Raw genomic sequence first — 21,263 nt, forward strand, 5'->3', positions numbered from 1 at the left:
ATCACTTAAAAGTTAAAACTACACAAAATGAAGAGAGACATTCTTAGGTGATCCCATACGAATAGATTTCTCTTGCTTTGTACCATTCGGGATATTCAGCCTTTCTTACTTGCTTTACTACTAAACCCTTCTTACTTCCTTTACTATGTTTGAATCATATCAATATCAATATCAATATTCTTACCCATAGCTCTTAATAGAAAGACTTCAGTGCTTTATTAGGAAAATGAGTTCAGTAAATTAAAAATTGGTCAATGTTATACAAAGATTATAGGCTACATATGTGCACAGAGGTTGGGTGGGTCATGGAAAATGCTAGGCTAGACTAAGACTAATGTATATTACCAAATAGGTTATTATCAGATCTGTATCTATAAATTGAAAGTCATAGTGGATCAGTTCTTAAAATAAATTTAATGTATTACTTTATGTAATGAATCCTTCTCATCTAATAACTGATTGATCATTTTGTCCGGCTAAATCCACCTTCAATAGCACCTATCAAAAAGCCCAGCTCTGAGGGTTTGTTGATTATTTAATCTTTAATTTAACTACAACAATTTAATAGACTTTAAAAGGCTTACTTAAATAATAGTACTTGTCTAAGAGGTTAAACTCTGTCAACTCATACACAAAACTAAAAACAACGGATGAATAAGTATAAAAAATCGATTTCAGGCCTCTGGTAACATTCATCAACCAAAAAATTAAAACCAAAAAATAATATAAGTATTTTCTGTATTTTGGTTAAAAAGTTGGTGTTGGATCTGATATAAAAAAGGCTAACACAACGGGCCCAATGGACTGTAAGCACGTAGAAAGAGGCCCAAAACCCAATTCAGATATTATCTTCTCTTCCCTCCTTCAATCATCGCACACGGACTTTTCTCGTTACATACACCACTTTCAATTTTTTTTTATAAATATTTTGGAACTCACTATTTCTCTTTTAATTTTTGTTTAAAATAAAAAATAGAGAATTAGTAAAATATAGAGAAGTAGAGAGAGAGAGAGAGGAATCCCTTAGACCCGAAAATTGAAATCCTAAATCAAGTACACACAAAATGGCATTTCACATAGCATGTCCAATTACATGGTAATGTTCTCTCTCACTTTATTATTTCAAATAATCAAACTCTATTTATTATCTATATCTTTTTTCTTTTTATTCTCTTCACTCTCTTAACTTTCCTTTCTTGTTTCAGTCGCCGAATCTGTTTCTGCGTGTCAGTGTTTCCACGCTCTCTTCACAACAATGCATTTCTCAACGATGTCACCGCGCTTCGTCAATTCCTCTCCTCCGATACTACCACCTACACCTCCACCTCCACCGTCCAGGTCGCCGTGCCCAAGGTCCTCCCTCCACCTCCGAATCTGAATCCGAATCCGGCGCCAGATGGAGGACTTCCACCTTGTGCTGATGCTGCTGCTATGGATGAGTCTGCATCGATGAAGGCCAAACGTATTGCTCTGCAGAGAAAAGGCACTGCCACTATGCTTGCTGCTGAAGATTATGCTCGCCGGTTAGAGTCCGGTGGTTGTGGTGACATTGCGGTGAGGCTTCTGGTTCTTAGATTTCAATTAGTGTCTGTGATGTTGTTGATGTTTATCAGAGTAATTGAATTCAGCTAAGTTTTGTGTGAATTCTTGAGTAATTGGATGTTGCTTCATCGTAAATGTTGTGTTGAGTTAGCAACTTGCTATGAGATTAGTACATGAGTTGAGAGATATCGTTTGATCCATATAGGCAACCCAATTCGCTGGGATTAAGACTTGATTGCTGCCATTGTTGAAAGTTTTGTCCGGGAGGGAAAATTAGGTTGGAACCAGGCTCACTGCTCACACTATGTTATGCAGCTCTGCCAACTGAGCTAAATCTTGGGGTCTACATATACTAGAAAATGATTGTCGTGCCGATATGCCATACCTATCGTATTGGATGTGTCGATGTGCATTTTAGAATTTAGATACCTTTCGTGTATATATCTTTTAATTATTGTTATGAATTTTTCACTCTTATGGACTTCTCTGTGTATTGTGTTGCATCAGACATCAGTGTTCCATATCCATAACCATGGTTCCTTGACGATGAGCTATAAAGATTGTTACCAATCTTGCTCGTTAATGATGTTGAGTTTTTTTTGTTTATGCGGTGCTGGTCTATTGGTTATATTTACTTTGTTTGTTTTTCCTTGTATTTCAATTATATGATCAAGTCTAGTTAGGTTTGGTACTATGCCTTTTTTAATACGTGTTTTCATATTGACTTAAAGAAACAGGATACATCTGGAAATCTTGATGGAGAAGAACAGGGTCAACCTAACCTGAAAGTCTTTTGTCGAATGTGCAATCGTGTTGAAAATGAAGGAACTGAGAGGGCAAAAAAGATGTTATCGTGTAAAAGTTGTAGTAAGAAATACCATAGGAACTGCTTGAGAAGTTGGGCTCAAAATAGAGGTAAGAAGCTATATTTGCCATTATTCTCTAATATTGTGTTATCGTGTAAGTGTCATATGTTCTGCCTTTCTTTTGACAGATTTATTTCATTGGAGTTCATGGACCTGCCGTGCTTGCCGAATTTGCGAGGTAATGTGAGAGTTCATTGTGTGATTCTAATGACTGAATCTAGCTCTTATATTTTGCAAAAATTCTTCATATTGTCCTTGCTAGAATGAATTACTGAAGTAATCAAGTTAGGAAATTGTTTTATTAGTGCACAATAGGAAAGTCTCACTCTACAGGAAAGTCATATTTATATCATATACTATGTGATCTCTGACTTCATTCACTATCCCATGTATATTTGTACCTGGTAGTTAAGTTGATTTTGGATGATCAAGTGAACGTCTTTGGTTTTTTGTGTTGGCTTAGCAGTTGCTATTTCGAATAATGTTTCATTAGAATTCTGTTATTCTTATGCTTTATTAGCTTTTATCCAGGCTTGCAGAAGGACTGGTGATCCAAGTAAGTTTATGTTTTGCAAAAGGTGTGACGGTGCTTACCATTGTTATTGTCTTCAGCCTCCTCACAAGGTAGGTTCCATGTCACTTACCAGCGAGCTTAATATTGGTTTTGTATAGTACATATCTTTTCATTTATGATTGTGCATAATGCAGAATGCTAGTAATGGGCCCTATTTGTGCCCAAAGCATACAAAATGTCACAGTTGCGGATCCAATGTTCCTGGAAATGGACTAAGTGTGAGGTATGAATCATGAGTGACTTAAAGTAGTTTCTTTGAAGCACATAACTTGATTTTGTATGTCTTGAACTTGTTAGTCAATTAGGCTACTCAAAGTAGTTTAAACTTTTGTTAATAGTTTAATGGTAGTTTAAATTCAATATATTTTAATTTGATGGACTTACCCTTTTATAGGTGGTTTCTGGGATACACCTGTTGCGATGCTTGTGGAAGATTGTTTGTGAAAGGAAACTACTGCCCTGTTTGTTTGAAGGTGCCAGTCTTTTCTCTTGATGTTTTCCTAATCTTCTTCTATGGAATCTTTAGTAAAACAGATCCCTGGTATCATTAGGGCAATTACCTAGATCAATCTTAGAGGGAGATTGTGTGTCTATATAAAAGTGTGTTACAGGCTTGTATAAGGTCCCATGTCCAACCCCTGCTTCTGAAATGTTACAGTACTTTCATGCATAATATCAGAAGTAAATTTCATTTTACCTTCACTTCCAGCACCGTTTGTGTCCACTGAGTACTGGAGTGATACATATATGTACATCTAAACAAAGTGTGGCCGGATAGGAAATCTGAAGTTTGACTATGTGCTTTTGTCATATTTTGTAGGTTTACAGAGATTCAGAGTCGACACCAATGATTTGCTGTGATGTTTGCCAGCGCTGGGTTCATTGCCATTGTGATGATATCAGGTTAGTTTTCCTATTGTATGTGTGCAGAGGGACTAATTTCACTGTAACAAATGGACCATTTTCATTTAAAACTTCAGAATATTACACCGATGAACATTCCATTGTTGTTTTAATATGTCATAATCATAATCATCCTTAACTTCTTGATCTTAATTCTTCAATGCCTGCTGGATTTGTATTTGGTTTTTAATCATGCAACAATATCAGTATCTGGATCTTAAATCATACAATGATATTGCAGATGAATTACTTTGAATACGTTTCTATTTCTACCCTTTTTGTTGCTCAATGATGCTACTCTTTTATTCCTAGTCCGGACACGGTCTTTGTAAAATACAAATCACATGGTATTTGTCCTTAAAATTGGGTTAGCATTTTTAGTTTTCTCATTTTGGAGCAAATGTTTTGCAGTGATGAAAAATATCATCAATTTCAAGTGGATGGGAATCTGCAGTATAAATGCCCCACATGTCGTGGGGAATGTCATGAGGTAAACACTATGGCTTCTATAACTAAGTCTACTTTATTAGGAAAAAACTCTTTCAATTACATCTGTCTATTTTATTCTCTGCACCAATCATGTGTGTATGTGTATGCTCCAGATCCAAGGTCTTGAGGATGCTGTGCAAGAGCTTTGGAGGAGAAGGAATATTGCTGATAAAGATTCAATTGTAAGCTTGAGGGCTGCAGCTGGTTTACCAACTCAGGATGAAATATTTTCTATTTCACCATTTTCAGACGATGAGGATGCTGGTGGTGGGCCTTTGAAGTTTAAGAGTGAATCTGGGCGTTCCTTTAAGTTCTCTCTGAAGAATTTGTCCAATGACACGCCAAAGAAGAAAAATTATGCAAATAAATCTTCAAGTAAAAAGACTACCAAGAAAAAGGACTCTCAGTCATTTGTGTCTGGTAAAACTGACACACACCATAGTCTTGAAGCACATAGTGATGCCAGATCTTTACATAGCTTGGATAATGATGATATACAATCCCTGAGAAGTGATGTTTATTCATCACCTGTGGCTGGAAGCCAGTTTCAAACCGATATGTCTTGCCATATCAATCAGCCAAGAGTTTTGAAACATAAGTTTGTTGATGAGGTCGTCAGTGATGAAGAGAAGAGACCTAGAGTTGTTCGAATCAAAAGCAATAAGACACATATTAAGAATGGCGATGAGGTGAGCGGAAAACATGGTGATAAGACTCAGAATGTGAAGGGGAAGAAGTTGGTTATAAACTTGGGTGCACGGAAAATTGATGTGGCTAGTTCTCCATGGTCTGACACAAGCTGCCAAAGAGATCAAGATCTGGTTACTGTTAATGGTATAGATCTCAAAGATTGTTATTTTTCTGCGTGTGGGTGGGTGGAGCTGTGGAGGGTTGGCTCCATATATTATTAGCCTGAGAAAACATATAATTTTGGAATTTATTCTGTGAAAGTAGGCTATGGCTGATTCATAATTAAATATCTCGTTTTTCTCATTAAAGCAGTTACATATTTCGTTCATTATTAGTGAAAAGACATGCAATTGTCCTTTTGGAATATATAATTACTAAATGTACAACAATTACACTAATTGCATCTGCTTTGTGTGTGCATGTTTTCTTGCATGATTTATTACTCTTTTTTGCTTCCTTTCTCTTTCTTTTGTTTGACTTTTCCATTTAAATATCCTCTTAAGAAATGAATATATAAGCCAATTGAGGAATGGAGATAGGTTTGCATTAGATAGACACAATGACACAGGTAGTCATTTTAATGGTACTATGTTTCTTCTTTTCTTTTTCCCAAGTCTGTAATGAAGTTTGGCTATCGTTTTCCATTAGACCATTTGTAGCATTTGAAGATGTATTTGATGTTTGTTTAAGTTGCTTCAGGAGAAAGTAATGTAGGTTATTGTGACTTGCAGGAAACAGAGTTGACTCTGGCCAATCAAAATTTTTAAAGGTTTTTGGAAGGGAAAGAAATTTGATTAAATTGGGGAAAGTTAAGCCAGAAGTTTCTGAGTTCAACACAGCCTCTGGTAGAGGTAATATTTCTGATGGAAGTTTAGAGGGCACTCATGCCTTGCGGAGCAAATGTAGTACTAATGGAATATTTGATCAAGTCGGAAGAGTAGAAGCTATTTCAAGTGGTGAAAGGATGACATATCTGGGGAAGCAGTCAGAACACAGCTCCGATGATGAGACAGATGACAATCATAATCTTGCACCCTCACATTCTTTGCCAAAAGATTCTAAACCTCTACTGAGATTTAAATTGAAGAAATCTAGCATTGAAAGTCTAAATTCTCCTCACCTGGATGAGGAGAAGACTATAATCAAGGGCCAGAGGTCAAAAAGGAAGAGGCCAACACCCTTTAAGGAGAAAAAGTTGTTTTATGTGACTGAAAATGTAAACCAATCACATCAAGACAGTCCAATGGATGAGATCATGGCTGCAAACTGGATATTGATGAAATTGGGTAATGATGCAGTTGGAAAGAGAGTCGAAGTTCATCAGCCATCTGACAATTCTTGGTTAGTAATGCCTTGTATAGCCCTTTGTTAATTCTGTTTAAGTAATGGGAGAAAACTATATATTTAATAATGGTGTGCCTTAGGAAATGATGTATAGGTAGTATATTTTTAACTATTTTAATTTATTTTCAATAAAGTTTCTTCCATCTGTTTGTTTCTCCCCAAAAGTTGCACTTCGAAAGAACCACTTTGCTGGGTAAATGCATTTTTTTTATGTAGCAGTTTTTGAACATTTTTCTCTATAGTTTGTGTCTTTGATTAACTTATCTTTCGAAGTTGAAAACAAGAAATAAATATAGCATGTATTTTTGTTGCTTTACGGCACTGATAGTAATGCACCATGTTATTCAACTCCTATATTTTGTTCAGGCACAAGGGAGTGGTTACTGACACAGTGGAAGGCACTTCGAAGATACATGTTACCTTAGATGATCGGAAGGTGAAGACGCTGGAACTCAGTAAGCAGGGGGTCCGTTTTGTTCCACAAAAGCAGAAGAGATCGAAGGCATGAACTCTTAACTTTAAGGGCTCTGCTTACTGAATTTATATCCCTAGATGCTCACATTGCTTCTGATTTTTGGGCCAAGCATTATTAGTTGGGGCTATTTCAGTTTTCTTGAAAGAATTAATCTTGCCCTACCCCTCTACTTTTCTGGGCTGCAGGCCCTGCAGGTTCTTTTGATTGTGAAATAGATTTTTTCCTACATGTATCTGATTTCACAAGTAGCATTCTGTTTGTGATGTATTATAGTTCACAATTGCTGTAGAGTAGGTAAGTAAGCGTAAAAAGTGTTTAGATGTAATGATTCATACTGGTAGTGGTATTGTGTATTGCAGGCTTTTCATGATCTGAGATATTGTTTTGGAAGTTGAAATTGTTGTCATTTTGTTAAATGGAGATTTTTGGAAATAGCCTCTCTCCCTTTGCAGCTAGGCCACATACATTCACCTTCCCTATATCGAGAATTATCGTATACTAGACCGTCTTTTTTTTTTTTTGTTAAACGGATATGTTAGTTCACTTCATCAGGAAAGTGTTTGTGGTATCTGTCTCGAATCTGGTAGAACGAAGTAATGAATATTCGTGGATTAATCAGTAATCAAGAGCAGAGGGAGTCTGCACCTATAGTCCTATACTATGGTTTGACACATGTCAAACTTTATTTTCTTAAGACTAAATAAAACAGATTATAGATATATTAGCTTCATAGAATTTACTAAATTAGCCATTAAACATTATATTATAGCGGAAGTTAGTGTTACAAGATATTTATAAACATGAGAATTGATTTAAAGATTACAAAAACTGAAAGAAAAATAATAACCATTATGGTGACAAAAAAATCACAATTTTAACAAACAAATATATGTGAACTTAAGTTCATTATCATTAGATTTAACTATTTTTTATACATTTTAAAATCTATTACCACCAACTAAATTAAAAGTTATACGAGGGTTCCTATTACATATAACCACAACATAACAAATCTCCAAAATAAACAAGTTTTAACCCGTTGAAAATAATACCATCACCTAGTATCTTACACTTTTTAACTAATGTAAATTAATCAATTTCTGTGTACCCTATTAAACATGAAGACCCTTAAAGGAAGGGACTACACTAAGTTTGAATTTTGAGTTGAATTATTAGACATGTTAGAAGTGGTGAAGAGGGAGAGGGTGTATTCTATTCTGTTGTATGTTCCTTTGGTAAGTAAAAGAGAAAAACAAGCAAGAGGAATGTAGACATATTTAAGACCTTTTTCTCTCTACCTTTATTACCTGTTTGTTATCTTTCATTTCCTAACCAGCTTCCTTCTCATTTTTTGTTGCTATTATTTTGCAGTGCTATACCTTGTTTTAGGAGACAATCGAGGATAACCCATACGTTTTTATTTTAATCGGATAAAAATAGATAGGTAATTACCAACATACGTTGATTCAAGTGATATATACTTAATACTCATTATAGATGAAAAATATTTGTGTTTTAGATTCACCATAATGTGAATGTTTCTATGGTAAAAATATATGTGGTCTGGATATTCCTTAATTCTTTTTAAAGGGTATAATATTTCTGATTTATTTAGGAGATGTGATCCAAAAATGATAGAATTAATAATGTAAGAAGTTTGATATAAATAAATGTAAAAAAGAGAAAGTAGTAAATAAAAGAGTTGTTATTATGTGTGATGTTAGAAAGTATAAAAGAGAGGGAGAATTGAGAGAGAAAAAAGAGGGAAAGGGAAAGGGAGAGAGTTGGTATCGGAACAAATAACAAATTTCACATTCTTCTTTTCTCTCTTTCCCTTTTTTGTTTCTATTCAATATTCATTTTCATTCTCATTCTCATTCTCATTCATTCTTTCATTCTGGAATGCACAGAGCAGAAGAAGAATAATTGAAAATGAGCGTGATATCTCGTAACATATGGCCAGTATGTGGAAGCTTGTGTTGTTTCTGTCCAGCATTGAGAGAGAGATCTCGTCATCCGATTAAACGTTACAAGAAATTGCTTGCTGATATATTTCCTCGCGCTCAGGACAATGATAATCAACCTAATGATCGTAAAATTGCCAAATTATGCGAATACGCTTCGAGAAATCCTCTCCGCGTTCCTAAGGTATAATTATATCATGATCATGCAATGATAGATTATCAAGATATGTTAACTTTCTATTTTTGTTTTTGTAACACAGATAACAAGCTATCTTGAACAAAGGTGTTATAGGGAATTGAGAAGTGAGAATTACCAATCTGTTAAGGTTGTCATTTGTATCTACAGGAAGTTGTTGGTTTCTTGCAAGGATCAAATGTTAGTTCCTTCTCTCTCATCCTTTTAAATTATGCGTTCACCGCAATTGCATAGAAACTTGTGTGAAAATGCGTTCCATGCAGCACAATTGCATAGAAACTTGTGTGAAAATGTGTTCGATGCAGCCAAAATTGCACTTATCGAGATTTGAAAACTACAATATTGTAGCAAACACAGTTGTGATGCGGTTACGGAGACCATTAAAACCACAATATTGTGGCCAAAATTGCAGCTGCAGATTGCAATTCAAAACCCACACAATCAAGTCTTCTCCATATATAACCTCATAGCAAATAACTCTATATAAAACTTTAATAGCTACGGAGCATGGGCACCGATATGAGATACAGATACATTGATGTAAAAAACCATACAAATAATTAAAGGATATAAATGAAAAGCATCAAAGTATTCATTATGATACGTGTATATCGGTGCTTCATAGTTTAGTAGTCACTCTACAGTGAAAATGAGGACATCTATTTCTTTTCAAAAAATTTAAAATGTGGTTATTTTGGAGGTTCAAGTCTCCATGAATTCCTATCCATTTAAGAAAATACCTTCCAAAGGAGACAACACAAGCTCACTTTCAATTTCTTATGCATTAAACATTTATATATGCATGTATGGTTTACAACAACACTATTACGGCAGGCCATTGTTTGCGAGTAGCTTGCTTGGAATCATACAAATTCTTCTTGATCAAACACGGCATGATGAAGTGCAGATCTTAGGCTGCCAAACTCTGTTTGACTTTGTGAACAATCAGGTAGGTTTCTTTGGTAGGTTCTCTATTTAGGAGTTTGCTGTGGTAGTTCATTCTTTACTTAAATAGTTAAATGCATAAAATATTTCAAGTCTCTTCCAGTCTAAGTCAGAAGCTTTCACTATGCTCTTATTTTGTAGAGGGATGGTACTTATATGTTCAATTTAGACGGGTTCATTTCAAAACTTTGCCATCTAGCTCAAGAAATGGGAGATGATGTGAAAATACAACATTTGCGTGCTGCTGGCCTTCAAGTCCTTTCATCAATGGTAATTAGAATGCTTGCGTAGTCATATGTTGTCTACTGTTTCCGCATTCTGTGCTCTTTTCATTATTAATTCATTTTTTGGCGTACTAAAGTTATCACAAAAAAGAAGCCAATATAGTGCTGAAGTAAAACTGATAAGGTTCTTCACACTTAATGTTTGGAAGAGTTAACTTAATGATCACTAATTATCTGTTTATCAGGTTTGGTTCATGGGTGAATTCTCTCATATTTCAGTTGAGTTTGACAGTGTAAGTTTCTAATCATTTTTTTTACTTTTACATTAAAGGTAATTGTCCTTATTTATGCAGAAAAATAAATTTGTGATTGATTTTAGTTTTTAGTACTTCTCATAATACTGCAATTTCTTCAACATGAAATGAGTTTCCTACTAAATATGTAACTAGTAACTCTAATTTCTGTCACAATCAAACTTTTTTATGATAGCTTAGATTTTTCAAATATCACGCATCTTTTATATTGAATATATTTCGTACTGAAAGCAAGACTAACAATATGCCTCTATTACTATAATATTTGGCCTTTTCTTTTATCATCCTTTGACATCTGATAACAGTTCCAAGGACTAACTGTATTACCCTTCTGTGTACATCTTCCATTTGACACCTTTATGCATCTTTTCTTAACTCAGGTTGTTTCAGTTGTTTTGGAAAACTATGGGGATGTGAAGCAAGACCCTCAAGGTGGGAATACAACGAGGCTTACTTCTTGGAGAATGATAGTGAATGAGAAAGGAGAAGTTAACATGCCTATGTAATTGTTCTTCTCATTATGATAGCTTATGTTTTGAGTTACAAATCAGTCAGAACCGCTGATTACTTATTTTTCTCCTCCATAGGGAGGACACCGTGAACCCTGGAGTTTGGTCAAGAGTTTGCATACATAATATGGCAAAGTTAGCCAAGGAGGGTACAACTGTGCGACGTGTTTTGGAATCCTTGTTCCGCTATTTTGATAATGCCAATTTGTGGTCTCCAGAGCATGGACTTGCTCTTTCTGTCTTGCTTGACATGCAGTCAATAATCGAAAATTCTGGTATTTATTTTCTTGAGTGCCCTAATATAGAGTAGATTCTAGCCTACTTTAACTTTCTACCATTGTTTCTTGTACCATCTTAACGGTTCATAATTGGGTTCAATGTAATTTACAGGACAGAACACACACTTGTTGCTGTCCATTCTAGTCAAGCACCTTGATCACAAGAATGTCTTAAAAAATCCTAATATGCAGCTTGACATTGTTGGTGTTATTACCAATCTTGCTCAACAAACAAGGGTTCAACAATCTGTGGCTATAGCCGGTGCATTGAGTGATATGATGCGACACCTGCGAAAAAGCATACACTGCTCTCTTGATGATTCAAATCTAGGGGATGAAGTGATACAATGGAATCAAAAATACCGACAGGAAGTAGATGAGTGCCTTGTACAGTTAACAATTAAGGTCACAATAAATTCCACACTTCTGAAGATGATTTTAGTTAATAGTGTTAAAAATCGGATAAACACATTGACCTTTATGCACATTTAGATGTGAAACATGGATGTTATATTGAAATGATCTAATGTTCTCTTGGGATTACTGGCTTTAATCTTATGCAGATAGCAGATGCAGGCCCTGTTCTTGATACCATGGCTGTTTTGCTGGAAAACATGTCTAATATTACAGTCATGGCCAGAACCTTGATTTCTGCAGTTTATAGGACTGCTCAAATAGTTGCTTCAATACCAAATTTGTCATATCAGAATAAGGCAAGATTGCTTAAATTCCTTGGTCGCAATTATTGCAACATATTTACTTGCTTCTTTCTGATTTTTTTATCCTTCTTTCTTGTTTGTCCATAACTTGACATTCAACTCTAAAGGCATTCCCTGAGGCATTATTTCATCAGTTACTCCTGGCAATGGTCCATGCAGACCATGAAACTAGGGTGGGTGCACACCGCATATTTTCTGTTGTTCTTGTGCCGTCGTCAGTTTGTCCTCAGCCTTCTTCTTCAATCCCCCCCTTGACAAAGGTAACTGACATTCAGAGGATGCTCTCAAGAAATGTATCTGTCTTTTCTTCTTCAGCTGCACTCTTTGAGAAATTGGAGAGGAAGGAAAATTCCCTGGAGGAAAATAGTCATCCAGATGGAAAGACCAATGATAACTCCATTTTGAACAGATTGAAGTCAAATTATAGTCGGAATTATAGCAGGAATACTAGTTCAAGAAAAAATACCATGGCCACTGGTGAATCTCTAGATAATAGGAACTCAAAGATTAATCATTCTCCTTCTGTTATGAATAGAATGAAGTCAAGTTACAGCCGAGTTGCCAGTGTGAAGAGGCCTCAACTACCTGTGGTTGGTGAAGAAAATGTCACAGATAGTTCCAATAAACAACTGGTATATACTTTCACTCCTTTGAGTACTTTCATTTTTGCATTTTACTGTAATAATAGTAGAACTTATCAATCAATACCACCAATTCATCTTATGACTACTATTCACAGGCATTACCCCTCAGGCTGAGTAGTCATCAGATTACCCTTTTGCTATCATCAATCTGGGCCCAGTCTATCTATCCTCTGAATACGCCAGAAAATTTTGAAGCAATTGCTCATACCTACAGCCTTGTCTTGCTAGTGGCTCGGAGTAAGGTAATATAATCATCATTGTCATTAACTATCCATAAATAGATTAAAAAAAATTACATTCCAGTTAACCTTATTCATTATAAGAAAGACAGAGCCAACATTTTGTATGACATTTTATACTGTTTTACACCTTTCCCAATGTTTAATGTTTTTATCAGCGATTCACAAACAAGTATGTAGTTACTGTTCTTTTGGTTCAATATTTGAATATGTTTTGAACTTTCTGACAGAAAAGCTATCTTTAAGTGTGACTTTTATTTTATCTCATACCGTGTAACTTTTGGCTGCTGCAGCATTCCTCTCGTGATGCTCTAATTCAAAGTTTTCAGTTGGCATTTTCCTTGAGGAGCATTTCTCTCAATGAAAAGGGTAGAGCCTTAAATCCCATATTATTTAATGTCTTTACGTTACCATGGCTGTATGTTCTTGTCTTTGTAAGAATTACTGGCTCGATATGACTAATGTACATTATAGATGTATATCTCATGAACCCATGTTCAGAATTGCACGATTTCTTTCTCATCCTTCCCTTTTAAGAAAGGAGAATCCATTCATGACTCTACCATGCAGGAATAAAATTGGGATATTTGGTTTTTGTCTTATGATATTCCTTTCTTGATTGATTTCAAATGTACAAAATGTGTTCAAATAATATGCATGTGTATATGTATGTATATATAACAACGACCAAACCTTTATCCCACTAGGTGGAGAGTTTGTGTATATGTATGTATATAGGAAGTTATATTGTACTTTAACACAGGTCTGACTTTTCCTATCTGAACCAATAGTAGAAACTGTCAATTTGTTTTTCGCAAATGAATTAAAATCATCATTGTATTTGATAATGTTATCCTGTGGGTAAATATGAAGGTAAGAGTTAAATAATTTGGGAACCGGGAACAAAGTTCATGCCAACAATTCAAGAATTTCATTGTCCTGTTTCTAGATGAGAAATATATTTTTAAGCAGATAGTTATGTTGTCCTGTTTCTAGACTTGTTAGATAGAAGCTTTAAACTTTTATCAGGATTCATATGCAATAGCATCTCTGCTTTAAAATGATTAACCAGAATAAACTAAACAATGAGCATTTGTATTAATTTTTTAGTTCTAAGTAAAAAGAAGTAGTCAATATCGCATGACAAAATTCCAATGTGCAAGTGATGTAACATGCTTCACAGGGAAGTATGGCAGTTTGTGTTTTCTATCATGTATAACATTAAGCACATCATTACATACTCACCAAAATAGAACTGGATTTTATAGTGTATCTTTTATTTATTTCATATGCTTATCTCCCACACTAAACAAATTTTGTGCTTATTTCTTTTATACTTCTTTTGGCGAAAAAATTAAAGATGCATTGTTATGGTGCTTAGTTTTGAAACACTGTCATTTTTTTCCAGTAAAACTGCAACCATCGCGCCGCAGATCTCTCTTCATGCTAGCAACTTCCATGATCATTTTCACATCCAAGGCCTACAACGTCCTCTCTATCATTTCTATTGCTAAAATGGCACTGTCAGAGAAAACAGTATGTATATATTGTTCTTTGCATTGTTTTGCATTTATGTTGTTCAAATTTATACACTTTCCCCACTTTTTAATGGATTTTTGTTTACTCATTTCAATATGTTTTGGACAATTTTGTTCCTATTGGTATTTGATGAGATAAAATTATTGTTCTTTGTATCTTAGAATTTCTTATGCTTTGTTTCAGGTTGATCCATTCCTGCAATTGGTTGATGACAACAAGTTGCAAGCTGTTACTGATACAATCAGGCAGCCAAGTAAAATTTATGGATCTAAAGAAGATGATGAAGATGCTTTAAAGTCACTCTCAGGCATAAGATTAACTGAGAGCCAGTCTAAAGATTCATTTGCTACTATGATTGTGCAGAGTCTGGGAAAATCATCAAATGTAACAACCAAGATATCATGTAACGTAGCACTAATTTATCAGGACCAGAATACTAACTTCAAGTTCTTTGTGCTGCAGGAGTCATCCATCTTAAGAGAACAATTGCTTAATGATTTTATACCTGATGATGCTTGTCCATTGGGAGTTCAGCTGTCTGCTGAGACAACGGGAAATATCTACCAGCCTGGACTAAAGGATGATGATAAACTTCCTGAAATGGTAAATCACACAGCTTTGCACTTTTTTCTTCAAAAAATCATTTCCATTTTATGTTAACCTTCATAATTCACCCACGTGAAAATATGCAGGTTGATATTCCATTATTTACTATTGATGATGACATTCTAGCTGGTAGTTTGGGAAGCCAAGCTAATCCTGACGCACCAAAGCCTTCAGAAAATCCAAGCCTGATGAGTGTTGATGACATTTTGGGTTCAGTAAGTTCTTCTTATTGATAATATATGTACACACTTATCCTGCTTATTACGGATAAACTATTCTCGGACCTATACCTTACAGATCATTGGTGAATTTTATTCTCCATAGCTGTATTTACTATTAGAAGTAGATTAAATCCTGAGGTTGAAAACAGACCACTGAATACTTATCCAACAATTTCTTTCTTCACTTTTCTCAGCTATTTATAATGTAAAGGGTACTTTATGGTTTTGCTGATTAAAACTTAGTTCTCAAGATTAATGAATTTTATTACAAAAAAATGATAATTCATCATCAGGTTTTGGAGACAACACATCAAGTAGGAAGGATTTCTGTTTCAACAGCTTCTGACATGCCTTATAAAGAAATGGCTTTCCATTGTGAGGCCCTCCTTGTGGGGAAGCAACAGAAGTTGTCCACCTTTATGGGTACTCATTCGATGCATGGATATTCCTTCAGGATTCCTGCTTATGATTACAACCAGGGAAAGGACACGTCCTCAAACAATGTTCAGCAGAGTTTGCCTTTGGTACTGGTTTACTTTATCTAGTTTTGCCACTTAGGATAAGCCTTTTTCACTTTGAGATATCTGCATCTATGGTCGATGCTGGGTACTTAAAGCTGAGTGTTTTAAAGGGAGGCTTCATTGTTTTAAATTGTTGTTGCGGTTGCAGCCACAATTTAAAACTGTGAGGGTTTAATAATCATATTCTACAGAATACTGATTCATTTATTGAATGTCATCAAGTTTTAAAAGCTGAGTTTATGTTGTTTCCTATTACCGAATCAATATCTTATTCCCATCCCATTTGAATTGCAGAGTGGAAATCCATTCTTGGATTCAAACGTAGGCCCTCCCACTTCACTCAACACATTACCAGAGACTACTCCAAGGCTTTGTGCAACAGCATACCAGCATGAAGCTGACTTCTTTCAACTGCCTGCATCACGCCCGTATGATAATTTCTTGAAAGCCGCTGGTTGTTGATTCATGGCCGGAAAGATGTTGATTCTGATATTGTTGAGCTTCTTGATAAAACTTTCTGTCACATTAGTTGATATACAAGATATGCTCCAAAAAGTTGCACTAGCTGCTTTGTTTAACCATGAATTGGCAAAAGTTGTTGTTATGGTTGTTGGATCAGTGTGTTGTTTAGGGACACAGTAATTATTGATTAGAATGCTCACTGAATTGTCTCTTATGCATTGATTTGCTTCCAGCAAGAAGGTGTATCTTTTATTAGCATCCTTGCAGATTTTGTTTGAAGCTGCTTATGTGCATAGGTTATTTATTACCCTTCATTTGAGTGTGTATTTCTTTATACTTTTTCTTTCTTTTCTTTATATGGAACTTTAACTTCTCATTCCATTATTGTGGCATCAGAATTTTGTAAACACAATTCTTGTAGACAGATTCCAATCTGCAAATCTTGAAACTTGCTCATTCCATTAATCATCATCTTATTCTAAGGTAGAAAACATTGTTGAAAAGATTCCTGGTTGTTCTTATTTTAGTATTTGTTGCCAAGCTAAGTCTATTAAGTTTAATACATCAATTCATTATACAGACCAAATTCAAAACATCTAAGGTATTACAAACACCAAATCCAAAAAAATACATTAACAAATAACAACAAAGACTCAAATCAAAATAAATGAATTTACATACACCTAAACAAATGAAATTTATTTACATGGGAGTAAATTCAAAAGACCCCTTATTTCGTAGAAACATTATTATACATACTTTTTAGAAAATAAAATTGTTAGTTGCTCTAAAACAATAATTTGCATAACTTTAAAGGTGTCTCACAACAAAATATGCTATTACACAGTCACCAATGTATTTTTAGTATAAAAAAGATAGGTAAATTCAAATGGAAAAAATGTTCATAGAAAGAATTAACCTATGTAACTGTGATTATTCCCAATTCGGATGGACATGATTACTCTGGTGTCAAACAAAAAATGAAACTAATGTGAAGGGACAGTTCAAAAATAATAATAAAATAAATAGAAGACACACAAACCCTTGTGCTTCTCTCTTTCTGGAATCTTCTTCGATCGAGCAACAAATCCCGATCTGGTCAACGTTAGTGGATTCAACATTCTTCCATTACGAATGGACGAAATTCATGAGCCTCATACCCGTAATTTCCATTCATTCCTAATCACACCAATTCTATTTTGTTCTTGTTTTATTCATTAACCAATTATTGTTAATCGTTTCTGTGCAGGTGAAGATGCAAATGAGAATGAAGTGATTACTGAAAGTTCTTCTTTTGTTAAAGGGGAAACATCACTTGAACTGAGTAACCCACCAAAAGTTGATTCACAAGTTGAAATCCTTCATGACAAGGTCACCAAACAAATCATCAAAGAAGGTCATGGCCACAACAAACCTACCAAGTATTCAACCTGCTTTTGTAAGTGCCACACTCCATAATCGTATTCTTAGGGTTTTTTGGGTAAAAATTTATTCAATGATTTTTTTCGTTTCGAAATTAGCTCAATGTAACTTATAGGAAGGTCATAATGGCTTATTTAGTTGTTGGTATAGGATAAGTACATCATTGGATATAGAGCAGGATAAACTCTTATCATGTCTGGTGTTTGGTGAACATCAAATAATGATGCCATTGATGCGGAGGTGGCAGTGGTACTGCGATGGTGGTGGCGGCAGCACTGGTGTTAAAGTGTGACAACAAGCTTGTTGAAATAAACTACTTTTATATAAGCCCAAATAAGCTCTCTATGAGGTCTACCAAACATTCTATATTCTGCCATGTGTGTGGTTAGTTTGAAATCCAATGTTATCACAAGGTTCATGCAATAGTACATTATTGTGTGTATCGTGGGCCCATTTGGTGTTCAGGATAGTATAAGAACAAAATACGATAGAGAATGGGAAAGTGTAGAATAGAATATGAGAAGGATAAGCTCTTATCTTCTCCAATGTTTGTTGTGCACCAGATAATTATGACATTGATGCAGCGGTGAGGGTAGTGTGGTGGTGGCAGTTGCGAGGGGATGAGGGGAAAAATTACATTATCCTGCTCATTTTTAACCCAGCTCCCCGGCTCCACCATGGGATAGAAAATACAATGTGTGAACAGGATAAGATAGGTCAACATGATAGCCCTAACATTTCTTGTCTGCTAACCAAACTCTGAATTGCATCATGATAGGCAAGCTATCCTATCATGTATCTCTCTTATGGTGTCGATCGAATGTGCCCTATATTTTTCCTGATAGAAGAAGCTTATGAGTTGTGGAATATGTAATTGTGCAAATCTAAAATTGTCCTTGTGCAGCTACTCTTGTTTTCAACTTCAAGCTATCATCCGATATTGAAGGTCTAAGTCAGACAGTATCAAATAGAGCATGTATATTGCAGTAATCAATGGAACTATATGCCACGTTCCTTGCTGTAGTATTACTAAACTATGTCTGGACATATGGTGTTGTACTGTAAGACAAACTTATTGCTTAAGGCTATATGAAGAGACAAACAAGGAGGAGAAAAGTTACATTAGGCAGTGTTAGAGTCTAATATATGCTAGTCGTATGTTTCTGTTAACGTTACCTTTTGTAATAGATTCAGGTAGTTAGTTAGTGACAGTTATCACTAATGTATGACAAATAGATATAGTTAATTACATATCTGACATTGCATTTGGAATTCAGTTAGTGACAGTGTGTTTCAGATTCTCTCTTCCTCTCTCTCTCTCTCTCTCTAATTTCCTCCGCTTCCCTGTATTTTCTATTATCTTCTCAGTATTCTTAATTCTAATAGACATGAGTTCCTCATATCTGCTCTCATATGCTCTTCTTATGAGCCTTTTCTTTCATAATCTTTTTTGTCATCTCAAAATCATGATTGTAACCTAGATGGTATATGGTGGTAGTCCATTACAGGGCATGGTCTGAAGGCACACAACACAAGTTTGAAGACACATGGCAGGAGCAACGTCCAATTGAGATGGTGTTGGGAAAAGGTAAGTTCCTGATGGATGGAATAGGATGTTGAAAGTATTGGATTTCGGTTTGTTCATTGGTCAGTTGGGCGTGTGGGTTTTCATTGTCTAAAATTCATACTATCATATTTATTTTCAAAATCTTTTAATTCCACATTTTGGCATTGCTAATGGAAGTACAGAACTATGAGGTCCACATGTAGTGTGGTCACCTACAGTTATGTTAGACCATTGCAAATGAGTTTTGTCAAATTACACAATGATTTGTGCAAGTTCATAGTGGTGATTTTATTTTTCGAAGCTTGATTTTCCAATATTTTCAATTCCTATTTATGCAACGTTAATATCTGGAAGAGTGATTTACAAGAATATCTTTTTGCTACACGTTTCTCTACCACGCTTGTTATTTGATTTTGATGGATTTGCTCTGCAACAGAGAAGAAAGAAATGACCGGCTTGAGCATTGGTGTGGCGAGTATGAAAGCTGGTGAACGTGCTTTGCTGCATGTGGGCTGGGAATTAGGATATGGGAAGGAAGGAAGCTTTTCTTTTCCTAATGTTCCACCCATGGCAGATTTAGTTTATGAAGTTGAACTCATTGGCTTTGATCCAACAAAAGAAGTAAGTTACCATTAAATTATTGTATGGTCATGAACTTGGTAAGATACTTATAGAATGTTATTTTGCAGGGAAAAGCTCGCAGTGATATGACAGTGGAGGAAAGGATTGGTGCAGCGGATCAGAGAAAAGTGGATGGAAATGCTTTATTTAAAGAAGAAAAACTAGAAGAGGCTATGCAACAGTATGAAATGGTTGCGAACTTATGTTTCTTGTACTTTGTTAGTTATTTTTCTAAATACAAGAAAAGTTCTTCCCTCTATTTGTGTTTGACAAATTCTTTATCATCTTGGTTCTTCTCAGGCCATAGCATATATGGGAGATGACTTCATGTTCCAGTTGTTTGGGAAGTATAGGGATATGGCTTTGGCTGTAAAGAATCCATGTCATCTTAACACGGCAGCATGTCTGATTAAGCTGGACCGTTATGAAGAAGCTATAGGACAATGCACCATTGTAAGTATTAGACTTTAGCTGATCAATTCAGCATAAAATGTTTTTCTTCATTCTGCTTTTTGGGATTCCGATAATAATTTTTTGCTTTCTACATACATGTACATATAAAATAGCATCAGAATTATATTTTGTGCATGAACTTTTCACCCAGTTTTGGGCATGTTCAGCAAGAACATTGAAGATGGATAATGCTTTGTTGTGTCATAAAGGTTCATTTAATCTTAGTGGAATAAACTTCAATGTGAAACATGCAGGTGCTAAGTGAGGATGAAAACAATGTGAAGGCATTATTTAGAAGAGGTAAGAGTAGAGCAGCACTTGGGCAAACAGATGCTGCCAGGGAAGATTTTCTAAAAGCTCGGAAGCACGCTCCTGAGGATAAAGCTATCGCAAGAGAATTGAGGTTGCTTGCTGAGCACGACAAAGTTATTCACCAAAAGCAGAAAGAGTTATATAAAGGAATATTTGGACCAAGACCAGAGCCAAAACCTAAGCCAAGTAATTGGCTCATTCTTATCTGGCACTCTTTGCTTTCTGTATTTTATCGCCTTATTGCACTCTTCAAGCGCGAAACCCACAAATCTGATTAATTTCAATTTGGTTGCTAAGTTGGCCATTGTTAAGCACATCTTGTTCTGCTACTGGAGTGATTATCCTATTTTAATTACTTCTCTTTAATGCTGAAACAATCTTATGTTAAAACTTTTGATGCTACTTGACTTGCTGTTCTCAATAGACAAGTCATGTTTGACAATAGTGTTAACCTGTTCTTATGTTACTTTTCATGCAGACTTAGTTTCTCTTTGGCTATAAGTGTTTTGTTGTTGGAACAAGTTTTCTTCAAGTCAATTTGTGTCTTGAGTATGATGCAGATATTCTTATACTCATGTTTTTTAATAATATCTATTTTGTCCGATTTATAATACATCTTTTAAA

The 21,263-nt window shown here is 35.2% G+C and overlaps 3 protein-coding genes across 6 annotated transcripts; all 3 read left to right on the forward strand.

Moving 5' to 3' along the window:
- On the forward strand, positions 989-7,328 carry LOC109325831. 3 transcript variants are annotated; one of them, XM_019558409.1, is made up of 13 exons: positions 989-1,096; positions 1,206-1,554; positions 2,274-2,457; positions 2,537-2,586; positions 2,940-3,032; positions 3,117-3,205; positions 3,377-3,455; positions 3,803-3,885; positions 4,297-4,375; positions 4,488-5,208; positions 5,567-5,632; positions 5,796-6,405; positions 6,775-7,328. In XM_019558409.1, exons 1-13 carry the CDS (start codon positions 1,065-1,067, stop codon positions 6,914-6,916), a joined length of 2,577 nt encoding a protein of 858 aa, XP_019413954.1. In that variant the 5' UTR covers positions 989-1,064; the 3' UTR covers positions 6,917-7,328. The 3 variants fall into 3 exon arrangements, with proteins under 3 accessions (XP_019413954.1, XP_019413953.1, XP_019413955.1); XM_019558408.1 differs by having other exon boundaries at positions 2,280-2,457; positions 5,567-5,647; XM_019558410.1 differs by lacking the exon at positions 5,567-5,632.
- On the forward strand, positions 8,611-16,721 carry LOC109325902. The gene is made up of 18 exons (XM_019558511.1): positions 8,611-9,031; positions 9,108-9,223; positions 9,878-9,992; positions 10,130-10,258; positions 10,458-10,505; positions 10,907-11,028; positions 11,114-11,310; positions 11,426-11,718; positions 11,877-12,026; positions 12,140-12,664; positions 12,772-12,918; positions 13,209-13,284; positions 14,324-14,451; positions 14,638-14,838; positions 14,917-15,057; positions 15,147-15,275; positions 15,575-15,805; positions 16,097-16,721. Exons 1-18 carry the CDS (start codon positions 8,816-8,818, stop codon positions 16,262-16,264), a joined length of 3,132 nt encoding a protein of 1,043 aa, XP_019414056.1. The 5' UTR covers positions 8,611-8,815; the 3' UTR covers positions 16,265-16,721.
- Positions 17,291-21,005, forward strand: LOC109325847 (peptidyl-prolyl cis-trans isomerase FKBP42). 2 transcript variants are annotated; one of them, XM_019558440.1, is made up of 7 exons: positions 17,291-17,426; positions 17,514-17,702; positions 19,185-19,274; positions 19,690-19,874; positions 19,943-20,065; positions 20,175-20,327; positions 20,582-21,005. In XM_019558440.1, exons 1-7 carry the CDS (start codon positions 17,399-17,401, stop codon positions 20,915-20,917), a joined length of 1,104 nt encoding a protein of 367 aa, XP_019413985.1. In that variant the 5' UTR covers positions 17,291-17,398; the 3' UTR covers positions 20,918-21,005. The 2 variants fall into 2 exon arrangements, with proteins under 2 accessions (XP_019413985.1, XP_019413986.1); XM_019558441.1 differs by having other exon boundaries at positions 17,295-17,417.

Source organism: Lupinus angustifolius, chromosome LG13, assembly GCF_001865875.1.
Source record: "Lupinus angustifolius cultivar Tanjil chromosome LG13, LupAngTanjil_v1.0, whole genome shotgun sequence".
Taxonomy (NCBI): domain Eukaryota; kingdom Viridiplantae; phylum Streptophyta; class Magnoliopsida; order Fabales; family Fabaceae; genus Lupinus; species Lupinus angustifolius.

What these genes read in the sequence shown, in the direction of transcription:
- LOC109325831 (XM_019558408.1), top strand. Translation starts at nt 1,065, where the DNA reads ATGGCATTTCACATAGCATGTCCAATTACATG. An exon ending in ATAGCATGTCCAATTACATG is followed by an intron (nt 1,097 to 1,205) that starts GTAATGTTCTCT and finishes TTCTTGTTTCAG; the next exon opens with TCGCCGAATCTGTTTCTGCG. An exon ending in GTGGTTGTGGTGACATTGCG is followed by an intron (nt 1,555 to 2,279) that starts GTGAGGCTTCTG and finishes TTAAAGAAACAG; the next exon opens with GATACATCTGGAAATCTTGA.
- LOC109325902 (XM_019558511.1), top strand. Translation starts at nt 8,816, where the DNA reads ATGAGCGTGATATCTCGTAACATATGGCCAGTATGTGGAAGCTTGTGT. An exon ending in ATCCTCTCCGCGTTCCTAAG is followed by an intron (nt 9,032 to 9,107) that starts GTATAATTATAT and finishes TTTGTAACACAG; the next exon opens with ATAACAAGCTATCTTGAACA. An exon ending in TTGTACAGTTAACAATTAAG is followed by an intron (nt 11,719 to 11,876) that starts GTCACAATAAAT and finishes AATCTTATGCAG; the next exon opens with ATAGCAGATGCAGGCCCTGT.
- LOC109325847 (XM_019558440.1), top strand. Translation starts at nt 17,399, where the DNA reads ATGGACGAAATTCATGAGCCTCATACCC. An exon ending in CAAGTATTCAACCTGCTTTT is followed by an intron (nt 17,703 to 19,184) that starts GTAAGTGCCACA and finishes ATATGGTGGTAG; the next exon opens with TCCATTACAGGGCATGGTCT. An exon ending in CTATAGGACAATGCACCATT is followed by an intron (nt 20,328 to 20,581) that starts GTAAGTATTAGA and finishes TGAAACATGCAG; the next exon opens with GTGCTAAGTGAGGATGAAAA.